This window comes from Polypterus senegalus, chromosome 1, assembly GCF_016835505.1.
Source record: "Polypterus senegalus isolate Bchr_013 chromosome 1, ASM1683550v1, whole genome shotgun sequence".
NCBI classification, from domain to species: domain Eukaryota; kingdom Metazoa; phylum Chordata; class Cladistia; order Polypteriformes; family Polypteridae; genus Polypterus; species Polypterus senegalus.
The window spans coordinates 166,681,003-166,697,650 of record NC_053154.1 but is presented as its reverse complement, the minus strand read 5'-3'; the positions used below and the strand labels follow the sequence as shown (position 1 = coordinate 166,697,650).

Sequence of the window (16,648 nt, the reverse complement as noted above, 5' to 3'; positions counted from 1 at the left end):
AGGCTGAGCGTAAGTGGAAAAAGGACAGGTTACACATTTCTCTACAGCTGTTCAAAGATAGTCTATCGGCTTATCAGAGAGCTGCCAAATCAGCTAAGGCAACCTATTTTTCTAATTTAATTTTGCATAATCAGTCTAGACCTAAGGTCATGTTTTCTGTTATTAACTCTGTTGTCAATCCCCCGGTACACACTGGGTCAGTTGCTTCTGTTGCCCTTTGTGAAAGCTTCTCGAGATTTTTTAAAGATAAAGTAAGTAAACCTGGTCTGGGAGCCCATATCTTCTCTACCAAGCAGCCTGCTCCTCTGCCGTTGTCTATGTCTTGGGATACTTTTGAACCAGTCTCTATACAGTCACTCAAAGATACTATTGTTAAACTGAAGCCATCTTCCTCTCCATATGACGCTATCCATCCTAGATTTTAACACAAATCATTGATTCGATCGGACCGGGCTTAGCGTCCTTTTTTTAATAAGTGCCTCTCAACAGGCGTGGTTCCTTCTAATTTGAAAGTGGCTAATATTACTTCCCTCCTCAAGAAACCTTCACTCGATTTGTCAGTTTTAAAAAACTATCGCCCTATCTCGGTCCTACCGTTTCTTTCTAAGGTTTTGGAAAAGATTGTGTTTTTCCAACTTCAATCTTTTCTTGCTTTAAACAATTTGTTTGAGCATTTTCAATCTGGTTTCAAGGCCCACAGTACCGAATCAGCCCTCTTGAGAGTGTTAAATGACATCTTTTTAGCCACTGATACGGGGGATTCTGTGGTCCTTGTTCTATTAGATTTATCAGCTGCTTTCGACACTATCAATCATTCGATATTACTGAATAGACTAGAGTCCTGGGTGGGTCTTTCTGGCACAGTTTTAAAATGGTTTCAGTCATTTTATCTGATAGAAAATACATGGTTAGGCTAGGAGACTTCTCCTCCTCAACGTCCTCTCTCTCCTGTGGTCTTCCTCAAGGCTCTGTGTTGTCTCCCACTTTATTTTCTCTGTATATGCTACCTCTAGGCTCTATTTTTAGAAAACATGGGGTATCATTTCACCTTTATGCTGATGACACACAAATTTATTTACCTTTTAAGAAAAATGATCCACTGGCTATGAATGCCTTGTTGTCTTGTTTAGATGAAGTTAAATCTTGGCTATCCCAAAACTTCTTATCCTTAAATGAAGAGAAGACTGAGGTGATAGTCTTTGGCCCTTCTGAACATATGAAGGCCCGAATTTGACCTGGGACCTTTATCAGCTTTCAGGTCTTCACAGGTTCGGAATCTGGGTGTCCTGTTAGATGACTCATTAAAACTTGACAAACAAGTCTCTGCCGTGATCGGATCGAGCTTTTATCAGCTTCGCACGCTTGCAAAAATTAAACCTTATCTCACTGACAAGACCCTGGAGATGGCCATACATGCTTTTATTACATCTCGCCTCGACTATTGCAACTCTCTTTATTATGGCATCTCCAAATCCCAAATTGCCCGTCTTCAATTGGTCCAGAACACAGCTGCTAAATTTCTTTTAAAAAAGAAAAAAATGGATCATGTGACTCCGCTTCTGAAGTCCCTTCATTGGTTGCCTGTTCAATTTAGAATACATTTTAAAATCTTATTATTTGTTTTTAAAACACTACACCAACAAGCACCCATCTATTTATCTGAATTGCTTCACCAATATACCCCCCTGAGAAGTTTGAGATCCAGTGATCAGAACCTTCTTTTAATTCCACACTCCAGACTAAAGCGTAGAGGTGACCGTGCTTTCTCTGTAATTGGGCCTCGTCTTTGGAATGATCTGCCTATTGAAATCCGAATGGCTCCTAGTCTGACTATTTTTAAATCTATTTTAAAAACACATCTGTTCTCTCTGGCTTACTAGGCCTTATTTTGCCTACCTAGATGTGTGTAAGTGTAGATATATGTATATGTATAGATATATTTATACAAATTATTTTTATGTGTTTCTGCTGTGCTTCTTTTGGCTAAATCGTATATTTCTATTTTATGTTGTTGTTTCTAAATGTACAGCACTTTGGTCAGTCGTGTGGCTGTTGTAAATGTGCTATATAAATAAACTAAACCTAAACCTAAACCTAATAAAGTGTGCAGCAAGTGGAGGGGTCTGAATACTTTCTGAAGTAATCCAGATCACACTTAATATACAAAAACAAAGAGAAGGCGATTTTATTATTAATAAACAGTAGTTGTTATTGGTAAAGCATGACTAGTCTTATTATAGTGGCCCAGGGCACCAAATAAAACTAAAAAATGCTTTGTTTGCATTTGACTTAACATTTGTGTCATCGTCAGCATCTAAACAGTGAAAGACTTTAAGAACAATGGAACCAGTTCCTTCAATCTAGCACATATTTTCACATCTTGACTGGTTTTGCTTCCAGATAGTTTGAATTTACTTCCTAAACCTGGAAATTGCTCATATCCACTATCAGAATATTCATGGTTTCCCTAAGCTGCCAAAAGATATTAGCAGTAGGTGTCACCATCTCCTTTCTGACCTAATTACTTTTATAACAATAAAAGAAGGGGAAAGTAAAACAAAAGAAGGCATTTGACAGAACAAGTTTTCCTGCTGCGCGTGCACTGGCATTTCATGGCATTACGCAACTGAAAGGTAGAGAGTAACGACCTTTGGCAGCCACTTGATAAAAGGTATTGAGTGACTAATTACTCACGGTCGCCTGGGAGGTGAGTGCTGGTGGTTACAGTTACCAAGCTTTCAGATTGTCGACACATTATTAAATGTCTGGCTACTTGCATGGGATTTGGAACTAAATGGGGGCAGTTCTGACAGGGAGGTAAGGCTCGCTTCTTTTCTAGTCACACATAAAATCTTACAATACAGGAATACGGTAATCCAAGCTTGTGTATTTAAGGATGTATGATATTGTAATTAATGATTTCAAATCCGTTCACAAGCTGATTAGAAGATCTAAGGAATGTAGCAGTACTGTGAAACAATGGGAAGTTCTGTGCCTTCAATCTTAACAAAACAAATGCTCTACTAAGTTTGATTACTTCAAAAAATCTTATCAGGAACAAATGATGAGTATTTCTAATGCTTTTGTTTGTCAATCTGTTTTTAGTCCTGGGATGAGGAGCTAATGTTGAGACCATCTGATAAATGGTTGAATCAAAGGACAAGAATATGGAGTCAGTCGAACTCTCTGGAATGCCAACAAATTATGCGAGAACGACACCTGACGTGGGCAGGGAGTCCTCCGGCCAACCATTGGAAATGGAATGTTTAGATGATGGACCCCAGGGTGCTGATGGCAGCCAACTGGAACTACCAGGAAATGGTCCTATTCCCATTCACCGGAATTCTAAGTTTTACAGGTCAATGAGGAGAAAGCCCATTAAATCAGTCTCAAACAAGGAGCAAGGACACTCTGACCGTAAGCAAGCCTTTCACAGTATTTTAGTCCTTCTTTTTAATTAACGGGGTTAGGGCAGTGTTACTGTGGGTGCTGATGCTGTGTCCCAGGCCTCGGCCCACAATTCTGTGTCCTTTGGAAATGCCTTTTGTGTGGCTTGTTTGTCAAGCTGTAATTCTGTGTGTTTGATTTTTCTAGGATGTTGCTTTCCTGTCTCATCTGAAAATGTGCCTATTAGGATTACTGGTGACCTTCAATTGCGCTAGTATGACTTAGCAAAGGTGCATACCCTGTAGTTGCTGCTGCATTTAGGACCAGGTTGTCCCTTTGAGCTTGGACAGGTTCTGAAAATGAGTAGATGAATGGGCTCATGTTATGAATAAATGAATGAATGAATGCTCATTTCAGATTAGTGCCCCAGGTAGCATTATCACCTTGCATTGCTAGGACCCCGGGTTTCATTCTACATGGAGGTGCCACCTATGCTGAGTACTGTATGTAAGCTGTCCCTGTGCCCTTGGCATTCAAACTTCCTTCCAGTCCTGGGACTGCTAGGGTTGATTGACAACTCTTTTTTGAATGTACTCTTTATTTGACTGGCAACTTTGTCCTGTGTGACATTGTACCTTCTACCAGTTGATCCTGGAGAAGGCTTTAGTACCCAATAATGAAGAATCAAAATACAAGAAGATACCAAAAATGACTGAGTGAATACGTAAATGGGAAATTGTTTCAGTAAGGTACTGTGAGATGTACTACGTGCTAACAGTGCTTAGTTGTCAGGTTCAAACCTAGCATATAAATAACCTTCCTGTGCTGCTGGTTTCATCTCTGAGGTCTCCTATAGACTACATACATCCATCCATCCATTTTCTAACCCGCTGAATCCGAATACAGGGTCACGGGGGTCTGCTGGAGCCAATCCCAGCCAACACAGGGCACAAGGCAGGAACCAATCCTGGGCAGGGTGCCAACCCACCGCAGGACACACACAAACACACCCACACACCAAGCACACACTAGGGCCAATTTAGAATCGCCAATCCACCTAACCTGCATGTCTTTGGATTGTGGGAGGAAACCGGAGTGCCCGGAGGAAACCCAGGCAGACACGGGGAGAACATGCAAACTCCACGCAGGGAGGACCCGGGAAGCAAACCCGGGTCTCCTAACTGCGAGGCAGCAGCGCTACCACTGCGCCACCGTGCTGCCCTAGACTACATACATTCAGTCATATTTACGTATTAACTCTGGTGCAAGGTTTTGATAGTCAGGCAAACTTAGGAAGACCACTGTTCCAGGCAAATGAGAGAAGCAGCCTTTTTGAAGGAAGATTTTAAATCAGGCGCTAAAGTACAAAATATCCCTTTTGGTTTTGTAGCACCAGTAGTAGTAGTTGTGTCATGTGTGCAGAAAAACAAATAAATTCCTACTTTCATCTCTGATCAAGAGACATCATGATGAAGAAGAATGTAGTAACTCCATTTTATTTAATAGAAGCAAAAAAATTGCTTATCTGCTATAGTGCTTACAGTATATAAGGTAATAAAAATTATATTTTTAAAAATAATGCTCAGCTCTTCCAATTGTACTTGATAAATAAGCATGTTTTTAGTATCAAACTGGACACATTTTATATAATTTGTATTTTGCAGCATAACTAACAGAAATATGTGTGCATATATACATTCTGAAACCTGCTTAATCCCATTCAGGCTCATAGGTGGTCTCAGCGTTTCTCAAGGTCACTTGGCACAAAGCAAGGATGAAACTTAGTTGTGCTTTGGGCCCAAAATGCAGGAAGAAGGGAGCCAAAGGCCTAAAATCTTTAAAACAGGCTTTAGGACTCAAAAAGCCCAAAAAGGGAGAGGGGTTCTGCCAAAACTACTGGCCTAAATGAAAACAGTATTATTAAAATAAATAAACCAGATAGAAACAGGTGAGCAAATAGTCCAAAATTCCAAGACTAAGAATACAAAACAGGAGCAAAAACAAAGGCAATGGAAATAAACACAAAACCAAATTCGCTAAGTAAAAATCGATAGCCAAAAGTAAAAATTAAAATCAGAAAACCAAAATGAAAATTATCAAAAGAACATCATAATGCATCTGACTGTTTAGAGTGAGTTGTGCAGGGTTTATAGTTCATAGTGGGGTGCACCCTGGCCTTTTTAACATCATTACCATGAAGAACGCTATATGGAATTGCAGTGAATCTCACATTGCCCTTGAGAAAATACACAGCTACTCCTTAAAGCAGCATGGGGTGTCCATCCCATATCAACGTTGGAAATAAAAAAACTGTCGGTCTTTGTAGTCGTCTTGTTATGTTATGTTATGTTATGATGAACTTTATAAACACCATCCCCATTCTAGCCACCTATTTATCTTCGATCCATCTTAATCCAAAAATAAACCCATGAATGTAAGAGCTGTTTACAGACTTAATTTCACAAACCTCACTATGCACACTGAAGATAACAATTTTCAACACAAGCCAAGAAATTCATACACGCATAAAAGACATGAAGAGACGAAAGCTTCAAACAATTACTAAAGTTCCCAATTCAAACTGGGAAGTCTCCATGAGAGCATAGAGCTAAAAAACTGCCTTGATGGCCCTTTGCTTATATTCTAAATGTCATAGTCTTTTAAAATTAAATTGCAAACTTTATTCCATAGTAAAGCACTCCAAACATTAGTATCCCTGATGTTTGATTCACATCTGGTTTTTGTTCTCTCTCTTTCTCTTTATATTGTCACCATTGCCATTAAGATGTCACACATCTTTCCACTTAATTCTCCCTCTCTCAGGAAAAGGACAGCTTTCACTTTTGGGTTTACAAAAGGCTACAGATTTCTCAGACATTTTCAAAAGATATGTACCTCTCTTTTTTCACCATATTTCACTAACCTCTAGAAAATATTCCCTAATCCTAAATCACAGATTTCATTCCAGTTGTGTTTTTTGGTTGGTGTTCCATTTCCCCCCCAGTGTGTCAACAGCAGCACCCCACTATACTAACAGAGTCACCAGTAAGAAGTTTTCTCTACATGGGTTCATACCCTCACTCAAAGGTGCTGATTGTGAGCTTGGGCTGCTTGATCTAAAGTGCAGAGTCCAACCATCTTAGTGAGTTCAGCTAAACATGAACTCGCTCTTCTTTCCAGGGGCCCATCAGTCTCTGACTGTGAATGCCATGTCTCCTGTCCATCTGCTAAAAGTCCTTGTCCACCATGTGCTTTCAGCTTCTCTCTTCAGCTTTCACTCTCCCTTCTCCTTTTCCTTCTCTCTTTCTTTTTATGAAATCCTACACTGCCTCTCCCCTTTCTCACACCCTGCCACACCTCAACCACAGGTCAGTATGGGCCAGAAAGATTAAAGCCATTCATTATTGTTTTCCTTCTGGGTTACAAAAGTACATTAAAGCTTGTATTGCACAATTTATTACATTTATTAACCTGTACTATTTTTGTTTCTGGTTTGTCTAAACTCTTTTACAGAAGTTATTTGGATTATATTAGTAGGTTCTGGGATTAAATGCCATACATTTCTAATTTCTAATATATAAAAAAATTCTTAAAAGTGGGAAAAAGTTCAAATGGCTTCACCAGGCTACTTTGCAATGTGACATTCTTCCAAATCTGCCCTCGCCTTGAGACTCGGACTCCAACTCTTCCATTGTTCTTGTTTGCTCTTGTGCTCTTATTCAAACAATTCAACTTTATCAGTACCACAGTATGAATCTTTTTTTCTGCTCACTAAAGCATTCAGCTTCATTCTAACAAAAATGGAACAGTTAAAACATGATCATAGAGTTCCAGCTGGCAGAATATGGCAGAGAATGCTAACTGCTCATTGAAAACTGAGAACTTTGGGGAACACAAAGGGACAGGGGGTCAGATTTATAAAACTTGGATATGCACAAAAAGAGGCCCGAAATGTGTGTATGCAACTTTTCATGCAAAAGAAAACTTGATGTGCGAACTTCAGTATCTTTGCAGCGATGCTAACCAACCCGTACACAACATTTTCGAAAAAGTGGGAAATGATGACACCCTTAATAAACAAAGGGAAATGCAGACAACCCACATAAATGACGACTCCTGCATAAAGTAATTCATATTTCCAAACTGTTATCATAATGTGTGTTGAAATGCCTAACACATTAAATATCAAAAGTGATGAATATGATGAATAGAATCTATTGGAGTTGCCTTTTAAGAGGGTCAATACTGCGTATTTGAACTGAAGCATTTACTTGGGTTTCTCTCAGCTTATATCAGCTTCCTGTTATCACTTCTCAGGATTCTCAATGCAATCAGCTATTGTAGTAACTGCATTAGATAAAAATGCAAGTGAGATGCACTCCCTGTATGCTGAAAATTATAAATATCATGCCATATAGCCTATTCATAAACTAAACGTATGACATAAAATAGCTTGTTTGGTGCTGCTTGAAGGTCTGGAAGCATCAGGCCAGTGAAGGTCTGCAGGAAAATGACTGTATGTACTGTGCTACATAATTATTGTGGGACAGCATAATTATCTTCCAAACCCTTGACCTCATTGATATGGAGCCAGATGTCTCTGCTCCCCACCCACTACTCTTCCCTCTGTAAGGCAGCAGTGAAGAGTCCCTTGTGAAATGAACAAACAGGTGCACAGCTACATTTTCTAGCAAAATCTTTTAATGACTCACATATTTCTGTTAATACCCCTCTGATTTCCTTGGGCTCACTTCTTGGATGGCTGTGATCATGTTACTTTGCATCAGCAGTACCACATCTACTAGGATGTGGGCACTGCTGGACACATTGATGACACATGGAGAAGTCATTGGTGTGACACTTGAGATTCCACTTGGACCGGCTACACAGTAGTCCCCCTGGGTGGCTCTTTCACCCAGCAGCTTCATCCATCCCTGAATGTGAAAACATTCATGATGATGATTGTCATTAAAAGCCTGACAGCTGGCATATGTTAAGTGTTTTACCTGAATCCACTGCACCTGTCACATCTGTATATCTGGAATAATAGGGCATTTACAAAAGCCATTCACATGCAGGAATCAGAGAACAAGCCCCTTCCTCCTGCTGTTGCAAACATATTATGCCAGTGACAAGTGATCTGCTTCACAAGTTCACCTAACCTTCATGTTTTTCGACTGTGGGAGGAGAGCGGAGCAACCACAGGAATCCCACCCAGATGTGGGGAGAACATGCAAACTCCACACAGGGACAACAGCATATCTTCAGTTCAACTTTAAAAAATCATTTAAAAATAATAGTAACTTATAGTAACAAGCCAAATGTGAACATTATTGATTAAAAAAATTTATCAAATAGAATGTTTTGCAGTGCACAGAAGTTTTGTTTTGCACAGAAATGCGCATATACCAGGCATTCTAAATCCAATTTTTGCTTTGGTGTACACATTTTGCTGATTTTCTATATGTACACATAGTTTCATGATTAAATCCATGTATTTTTTATACATCTGACCCCAGGAGAGGAAGTTCAAGTTTCAAATTCTCAGAGATTCCTTGGAAGACTATGAGAGTTGGAGTTCAGTATACATGTGCTAGGTAGCAGCAGTGTACCACATATATTTTGCTCTTCTGGCTTGTATTGGGAATGTCTGTGGTATCATCCTGAATGGGTTTATGTTGTTTTGGTATGTGTTATTAGAACTATTTAGCAGTTTTTTAATTTAGTGTTTTCATATTTGGGCACACCATTATTTACTTTCATGGGCACTGTCATTGTGGTTATAATGGCATTCATTGTCAGTGACATGAATCAACTGCAAAAAGATGCATGATGTCACCCCTTGGCACTCTGTGGTGTATTTTCTTAATGTGTCATAATATTTTTCTGGTTGATTTCAACATATTGTTGCTAGCAACTATGTCCATCGCTGGTCATATGGTTTAATGGCAACATGACATGTGACATCATCACATTTCCACTATCCCGTATACAATTTAAAACTGAAGAACTTACAGAAAAATGCCAAAACTAATGCAAGTTAGGAAATCTCATTAGGATAGGTTTAGGATAATCCTTTTCTTTCAGATAGTTTTGGTTATCATGATTAAGAGCTGTGTTTCATATTTGACTAGACATAAATTCCAAACTAAAAGGGAGGCATGGCAGACCCTAATTAATCTTATGGACCACTGAAAACAAGAAAGTTAAAATTATCACAATCCCTGAAAAATATATTTTAGAATTTCCAATACTGAGTTAACAAGAAGGCACTATCACAAAGTGCAGCAAGTTCTTCATGTGTTCGATGGGACTAGATGATGAGGTGGTAACAGCTTGTCAGTAAGGTGGGAAGAGAAATCAAGAAGGGCAAAGACACAGGAAAGACCTAAACCAGAGTAACATCTCTGTGATGATGAAGAGTGAGAAAGTGATTGCTGATATTGTAATACTGGTAGAGATTGGGGTGGGAGCGGCAGGAAGCTAGACACATCTTGTCTTCAGTTTGTATTTCTGTTTTGATCTCTTTCCTGTGCCCCATAATCTTGAGAAAGTGAGCTCATCAGTCTTGTTAAGCTCTTAATGTATGGTTTTCCTGTTGTTGCTCAATAAACAAGAACGTTATTGAAATGTATCTGTGGCAGAGTAATTGAGAAGACTTCTGCTTCCAATAGTCAGCAGGATTGTGCAGCGGCTGACAGGAGGAGGCCTAAATCGGTATAAAGGCACTCAGCAATCATTTGGAAAAGATTGAAGCTCTAGAGGTCTTTTTCACAAAGTGCATAATGTGTCATGAAAAATAGCTGCTCTGCGTGACACTGGTCAGAACTACAAGGTGGCGTAGCTTTTCTATTTAGATTCTGTGCTCATATATTATGGTATTCATCTATTTAAAATGTGCATATCCTAAGTTAGTGTTCTCTACAGCTGATTTTGGTGTATTTCAAAGTACTGTACTAGAGTCTGATTTCAGTGTTCAGCCAATACTGGAGCACCGCAGGGTATTTCACACCTGTCAAGACCCTTGTCTGTGTAACAACAGTTCTCCTGGTTTCTCCTACTGAGAGGGTGTTATTTACCAGTTATTAACAAAAACTTGCCTTGTCTTTTTGGACAATTCTTTCTACCAAACAAACCACAACAGCTTAATGTGGTATTAGCTCTCAATGAGCACTGAAAAACAATGGGTGTAATCACAAACTCAAGGGGAACAAAACACAATCCCATATTGACAAACTCATAGCCGACAATGGCAGGGTAGCATTGGTCATATCTTTTAGGCACAGAAACCTCATAATTCATTTCAGATTTCAGATGAATTATTATTCAAAACCATTCAATGTAACAGATGAGCAGCACAAGGTGCAAGGCAGGACAGAGTGTTAGCTTATTTCAAGGCTCATTTATTCATTCTCACATTTTTCCAAATCTACTCTATACAAAACAAGATTAGCTAAATCATTCAACATTTTTAAGCAATGCTCATTTTTCTTCAACACCTTACATTATATAGTATACATCTATATATCATTTTTTCATCTTCATTAGGAGAATACAACAATGATACTGTCATGGCAATACAACCAACTATAACTTGACTACATAAAAAATATATATATCATATACATCTGCTCCATTAAGAACAGTATTGGTAGAGTCAACAAGCAGCCAAGAAGCCATGTGTGGCTGTCTTGCAGTAAGGAAATTGTGATATATCTGGGGTCCACCCTGTGTGAAATATTGTTAAAAAGGTTATTTATTTATTTATTTTTTCGTATAACAAAACATTCCACTGTGCACCAATAGTGAGCACAATGTGCTATCGACAGAGGGTTGGGCCTCCAAAGACAGCCAGGGGGCACACCCCAATTTTATATACTGTATATATATATATATATATATATATATATTACAAAAGGCTTCTTTAATACACACCAACACAAATCCAAATTCTTTCTTTCTTCCTCTATTGCTTCTTCTCCTCCACTTTCCCAAGCGAGCTTTGTCTACTTCTACCTGACTCCAACTCTCCTAGATGAAGTTGAGTGGTTCCTTTTATCTTGGACCAAGAAGTATTTATGGTGCCAGGGCATAGCCTGATGGAAATGCTTTCAGGTCAATTGAAAACTCCAAAAGCCAAGGAGCACAGCTCCTAGTTGCACCCCCTGGAGGCACCCAGGGACCCCATTTGGGCTGCTCTACATCACTACAACTCCCAGCAAGCCCTGCAGCAGTCCACTGGTTTACATGACTCAGTGATTGCTGCCAACTATCAGTTCAGAGGAGCATGTAGATGGAGCAATTCAGCTCCCCCTGTCCATTTTTCAAGCTGGCCTCCTGCTGGGATGCCAGTGTACTCACTCTTCAGATGGAATCCTATGCTCAGATCCTTGTGTAAGCAGGGAACCTCTTGCCTCTTTTCATGTACATTTGCAATATTTATATATTGTCACAAAATTCAACAAAAATCCATAGAAAGGTTTGGGGCAGCCACCCATATATTATTTCCTGGCTGCAAAATAGGAATAATAATTGTACTGATTTGTACATATCGGAGTTTAAAACAGAACTGACTTGATAGCAAAAAGATGGCGGCTTTAAAGGCCAGGAAAGGGAAATTACGTCTTCAATGGGGCCGGTACAGGAAGTGGTGTCATCAGGACCGGAACCAGAAGTGACGTCATCAGGGCCAGGCAGAATTTCCCATAATGTCTGCAGTGAAGTGAGATAAAGAGTCAGTGTACTTTGTCACCCCCTCGTCTGGTGTAGAATTATTCTCGTTCAGGCCCTGTAGCTGTCTACCATGCACATGTGTGTGACAATATATATATATATATATATATATATATATATATATATATATATATATATATATATATATAACAAAATACCAGCTTAGCGGAGAAGTAGTGTGTTAAAGTAAAGAAAAGAAAAGGAAACATTTTGAAAATAACGTAACATGATTGTCAATGTAATTGTTTTGTCATTGTTATGAGTGTTGCTGTCATAAATATATATATATATATATATATATATATATATACTAATAAAAGGCAAAGCCCTCACTCACTCACTCACTCACTCACTCACTGACTCACTGACTCATCACTAATTCTCCAACTTCCCGTGTAGGTAGAAGGCTGAAATTTGGCAGGCTTATTCCTTACAGCTTACTTACAAAAGTTGGGCAGGTTTCATTTCGAAATTCTACGCATAAGGGTCATAACTGGAAGCTATTTTTCCCCATATAATGTAATGGAGTCTTGAGTTGGAGATGGCGGGGGGAGTTTAGTGTGACATCATCACGCCTCCTATGTAAGTCACGTAGAGAACAAGGAAGAACTCCAAACAGCGATGAGCACAAAGCGCCATTTCACAATTGAGAAGGCAGAAAAACATTATGAAGCAAATGATGCATACAAGCATATTCATAAGTACAGCTACTGCGGAAACAAAGCACGGCGTGAACCGTAAGTTTATATTAAATTAAGTTCATAGACAGGCTGCCACTAGCGTTTGTAATTTAGTGCCTGCCCATATAAGGCCGTCCATCAGCGGCAATCCAATACAAACACTGCCGGTAAATGTTCACGGGTGAAGGACTGTGCTTATGCAGAGGAAGATGAGATGGTCAGGGTGGTGTTTGGCACAAACTCATTGAAACTGCGAGAGAAACTTTTAAGTGCGGGTCTTAGCTGACATTACGAGATGGCACCAGTACAGCTGGGAACCTTCGATGCAAGAACACCAAGCGGCTCACGTGAACTGACGCAATGCGCAGACAAAAAGCAACAGTTCCAAAGAGTGCTGAACAAAAACCGAATTACACAATTGAGAAGGCAGCAAAAAAATATGAAGCGTCTTATACATACAATCATATTCATAAGTGCAGCTACTGCGGAAACAAAGCACACGGTGGAAAAAGTGAATGTCCTGCTAAAGGAAGACAGCGTAAAAAAAAAAGCGTGCATGCAGTTTGTCACATCACAGATAAAAGGAAGGCGAGCTGTTTATTGATGCAGTAAGGAACTAATCGATGAATGAAACCTCTTATCTTTACAGCGATTGACAAACACGGAATGTAACTTGAACACATCCTACAAATACGAGCCTGATTGAAAGAAATAATGATAATCAAATCCTTGATGACAGCAACATTCAATAACACTCACAAAACAATTACTGTATATTGACAATCATGTTACGTTATTTTTAAAATGTTCCCTTTTCTTTTCATAACTTCTACTTCTCCACTGCGTACACGGGTATATATATATATAAATGTATATATATACCCGATCTACAATATATACTTTAGCATAGACAAGCCACACGCTGTGGCTAATTGTAGAGTCTTAGCCTCTAACGCCGAGGTTCGATTCCTGAGAGGGATGCACTGAGTATATGCGCGCTACCTGATTCATTTTACCTTAGCATCTCCTTGGTTTGGGGCGTATGAAAAATATTAGGTTAACGAGAATCATGTTACGTTATTTTTAAAATTTTCCCTTTCTTAGCACAAGCACAGCTGAGAAGCTTCGATGCATGTACTCCATAGCAGCGTTAAAAATAGCGCATTTAATCACACTTTCAATTCCAAGCAAGCGGGAACTTTTGTCAATGCATGATTTCCTGGTACATCCATTACACTGATGCACACATCACAGCTACAAAAATGTTAGAGTCGGAATAAAGCGCGTTCCTACAACTGATCATTTCGACTACCCGAGCGAAGCCTTGATAAAAGCATGGTTTTGTGCACACTGAAAAGCAAGCAAAATTAGATGCATTACAGAAAGCGGACTTTGTGGCTCTTACTGGGGATCATTGGACTTCCGTGACCGTTAGTAATTCTAAATACATCTAATTACAAAATGTTCAATGATCACACTGTTTTAGCCTAATGTACAAAATAATTTTGGCTAATGTTACTCAGAGTTTAAAGATTAAGTTGGTCAAATTACCTTTTATGTTTCTGACTTATTTTTTTAAGAAGAAAAACTGCACTTTATGTTGAAATTTTGGTTATTATTATTTAAAGACAATACTATTCTGAAAATGTACTTAAACTACTTTTTAAGTCTGCCCAATTTTAACCAGGGATGATATTTTTGTTTCTGTTTTGAATTCAAATGCAGTTTAAAAGCTTTTTTTTTTTTCAGAAATTAAAACAGCTTCAGTTTACAATATTCATGTCCATGTCTATTATTTGATTCTGTAAGCCCACTAAAACCGTTTTAAATTAAAAAAAAACATTTGCGATTTGGGGCAAATTTACGTGTGCGATTACATACGATTAATCAAGATTAATTCTTACACAGCCTCTAATTAATTGGATTAATTTTTTTAATCGAGTCCCACCCCTAATATATATATGTAGATATATATATGTAGATTTGTGTATATATGTGTATATACAGTATATATGTAGATATGTATATGTTGTATATACAGTATGTATATATGTGTGTGTGTATATATACAGTATGTGTATATATGTATATGTATATATATATGCCAGCAACACTCATGACAATGACAAAACAATTACATTGTCAATCATGTTACGTTATTATTAAAATGTGTATGCATCTACTGCATAGCTGTATATGTAGGTGCGCCACAGAGCTCCAAAGTATATATATATACCGCCGTTTGTTCCTTATATATATATACCTAAAGAAGGCCCTAACGCCGGCACCTGTGTTACGGACGCCTCATTTTGGGCCCCGCTTATTTTTCCAGACCGACGCCGGACACAGGCCTGGGTGCCGCGGCTGAGCCAAAGCGCCGATGGTGTCGAGCACCCTGTGATGTACCTTAGCCGAAACTGATGGACCGGGAGACCGCACGCTGCAGTGGAGAGGGATATATATATACCACCTGCTGGGTCGCAGTTCGCTTCTGGTGACTGATCACGCTGCACTTCAGTGGATGTCCCTGCACAAAGAGTCAATGGGTCACCAGGTGGTTCCTGGACTTACAGCCGTATAAGTTCACTGTCACTTATGCACCCTTCAGGCCAATGCCGCATGCCCTCTCTCGATTACGCACCTCTCGGTTAGGTCCGGCCACCTACGGTCCTGGGCTATCGTGGTCACGCGACGCCGAGTAGGAGGCCGCTGGATGATTGACAGCACCTGGGAAACCACTCGCCAGGGAATGGTGGGTATTAACTTTCTCCCTCTGCTTATATATATATATATATATATATATAATATAAATAGATAGATATGACAACAACACTCATATCAATGACAAAACAATTACATTAACAATCATCTTACGTTATTTTTAAAATGTTTGCTTTTCTTTTCATAACTTCTTTAACACACTACTTCTCGCTGCTGGCCGGTATTCTACTAGTATATATATATATATATATATATATATATATATATATATATATATATATATATAAATAGCAAAATACCCGTGCTTACTGAAATCGTAATAAAAAGTTATAAAAAAAAGGAAACATTTTAAAAATAACGTAACATGATTGTCAAAGTAATTGTTTTGTGTATTTGGCAGCAGCGTCACAAAGTTGTTTTCGTCTAGCTCTATCAGAAAATGTACCACGACATCTGACACACCTCCTTTTTAGTGTTTTCTCACAGCTTGGATTGCTGCTGTCATAATCGATTAAAACCGATGCTGTCATATATATATATATATATATATATATATATACACACACACATATAAACATATATATATATACATATCCATACATATATACATATAGAAATATACATATATATATGCACACACTCATATCTACATGCATATATATATATATATACCAGGGTGGGTCATTTATATGGATACACCTTAATAAAATGGGAATGGTTGGTGATATTAACTTCCTGTTTGTGGCACATTAGTATATGTGAGAGGGAAAACTTTTCAAGATGGGTGGTGACCATGGTGGCCATTTTGAAGTCGGCCATTTTGGATCCAACTTATATATATATATATATATATATATATATATATATATATGACAGCAACACTCATCACTCACAACAGTGACAAAACAATTACATTGACAATCATGTTACGTTATTTTCAAAATGTTTCCTTTTCTTTTTCATTGCTTCTTTAACACACTACTTCTCCGCTGCGAAGCGTGGTTATTTTGCTAGTATATATATATATATGCCAGCAACACTCATGACAATGACAAAACAATTACATTAACAATCAAGTTACGTTATTTTTAAAATTTTTCCTTTTCTTTTTCATAACTTCTTTAACA

The 16,648-nt window shown here is 38.5% G+C and overlaps 1 protein-coding gene across 2 annotated transcripts in view; it reads left to right on the top strand.

Moving 5' to 3' along the window:
• The first annotated feature begins 2,697 nt into the window (after nt 1-2,697).
• Nucleotides 2,698-16,648, top strand: part of ngef (neuronal guanine nucleotide exchange factor) — a 112,177-nt gene continuing 98,226 nt past the window's right edge. For both annotated transcript variants that reach the window (XM_039762307.1, XM_039762301.1), the window contains exons 1-2: nt 2,698-2,817; nt 3,106-3,417. In XM_039762307.1, coding sequence (XP_039618241.1) covers nt 3,144-3,417 — 274 coding nt within the window. In that variant the 5' untranslated portion in view covers nt 2,698-2,817; nt 3,106-3,143. The remainder of the gene's footprint in view (nt 2,818-3,105; nt 3,418-16,648) is intronic.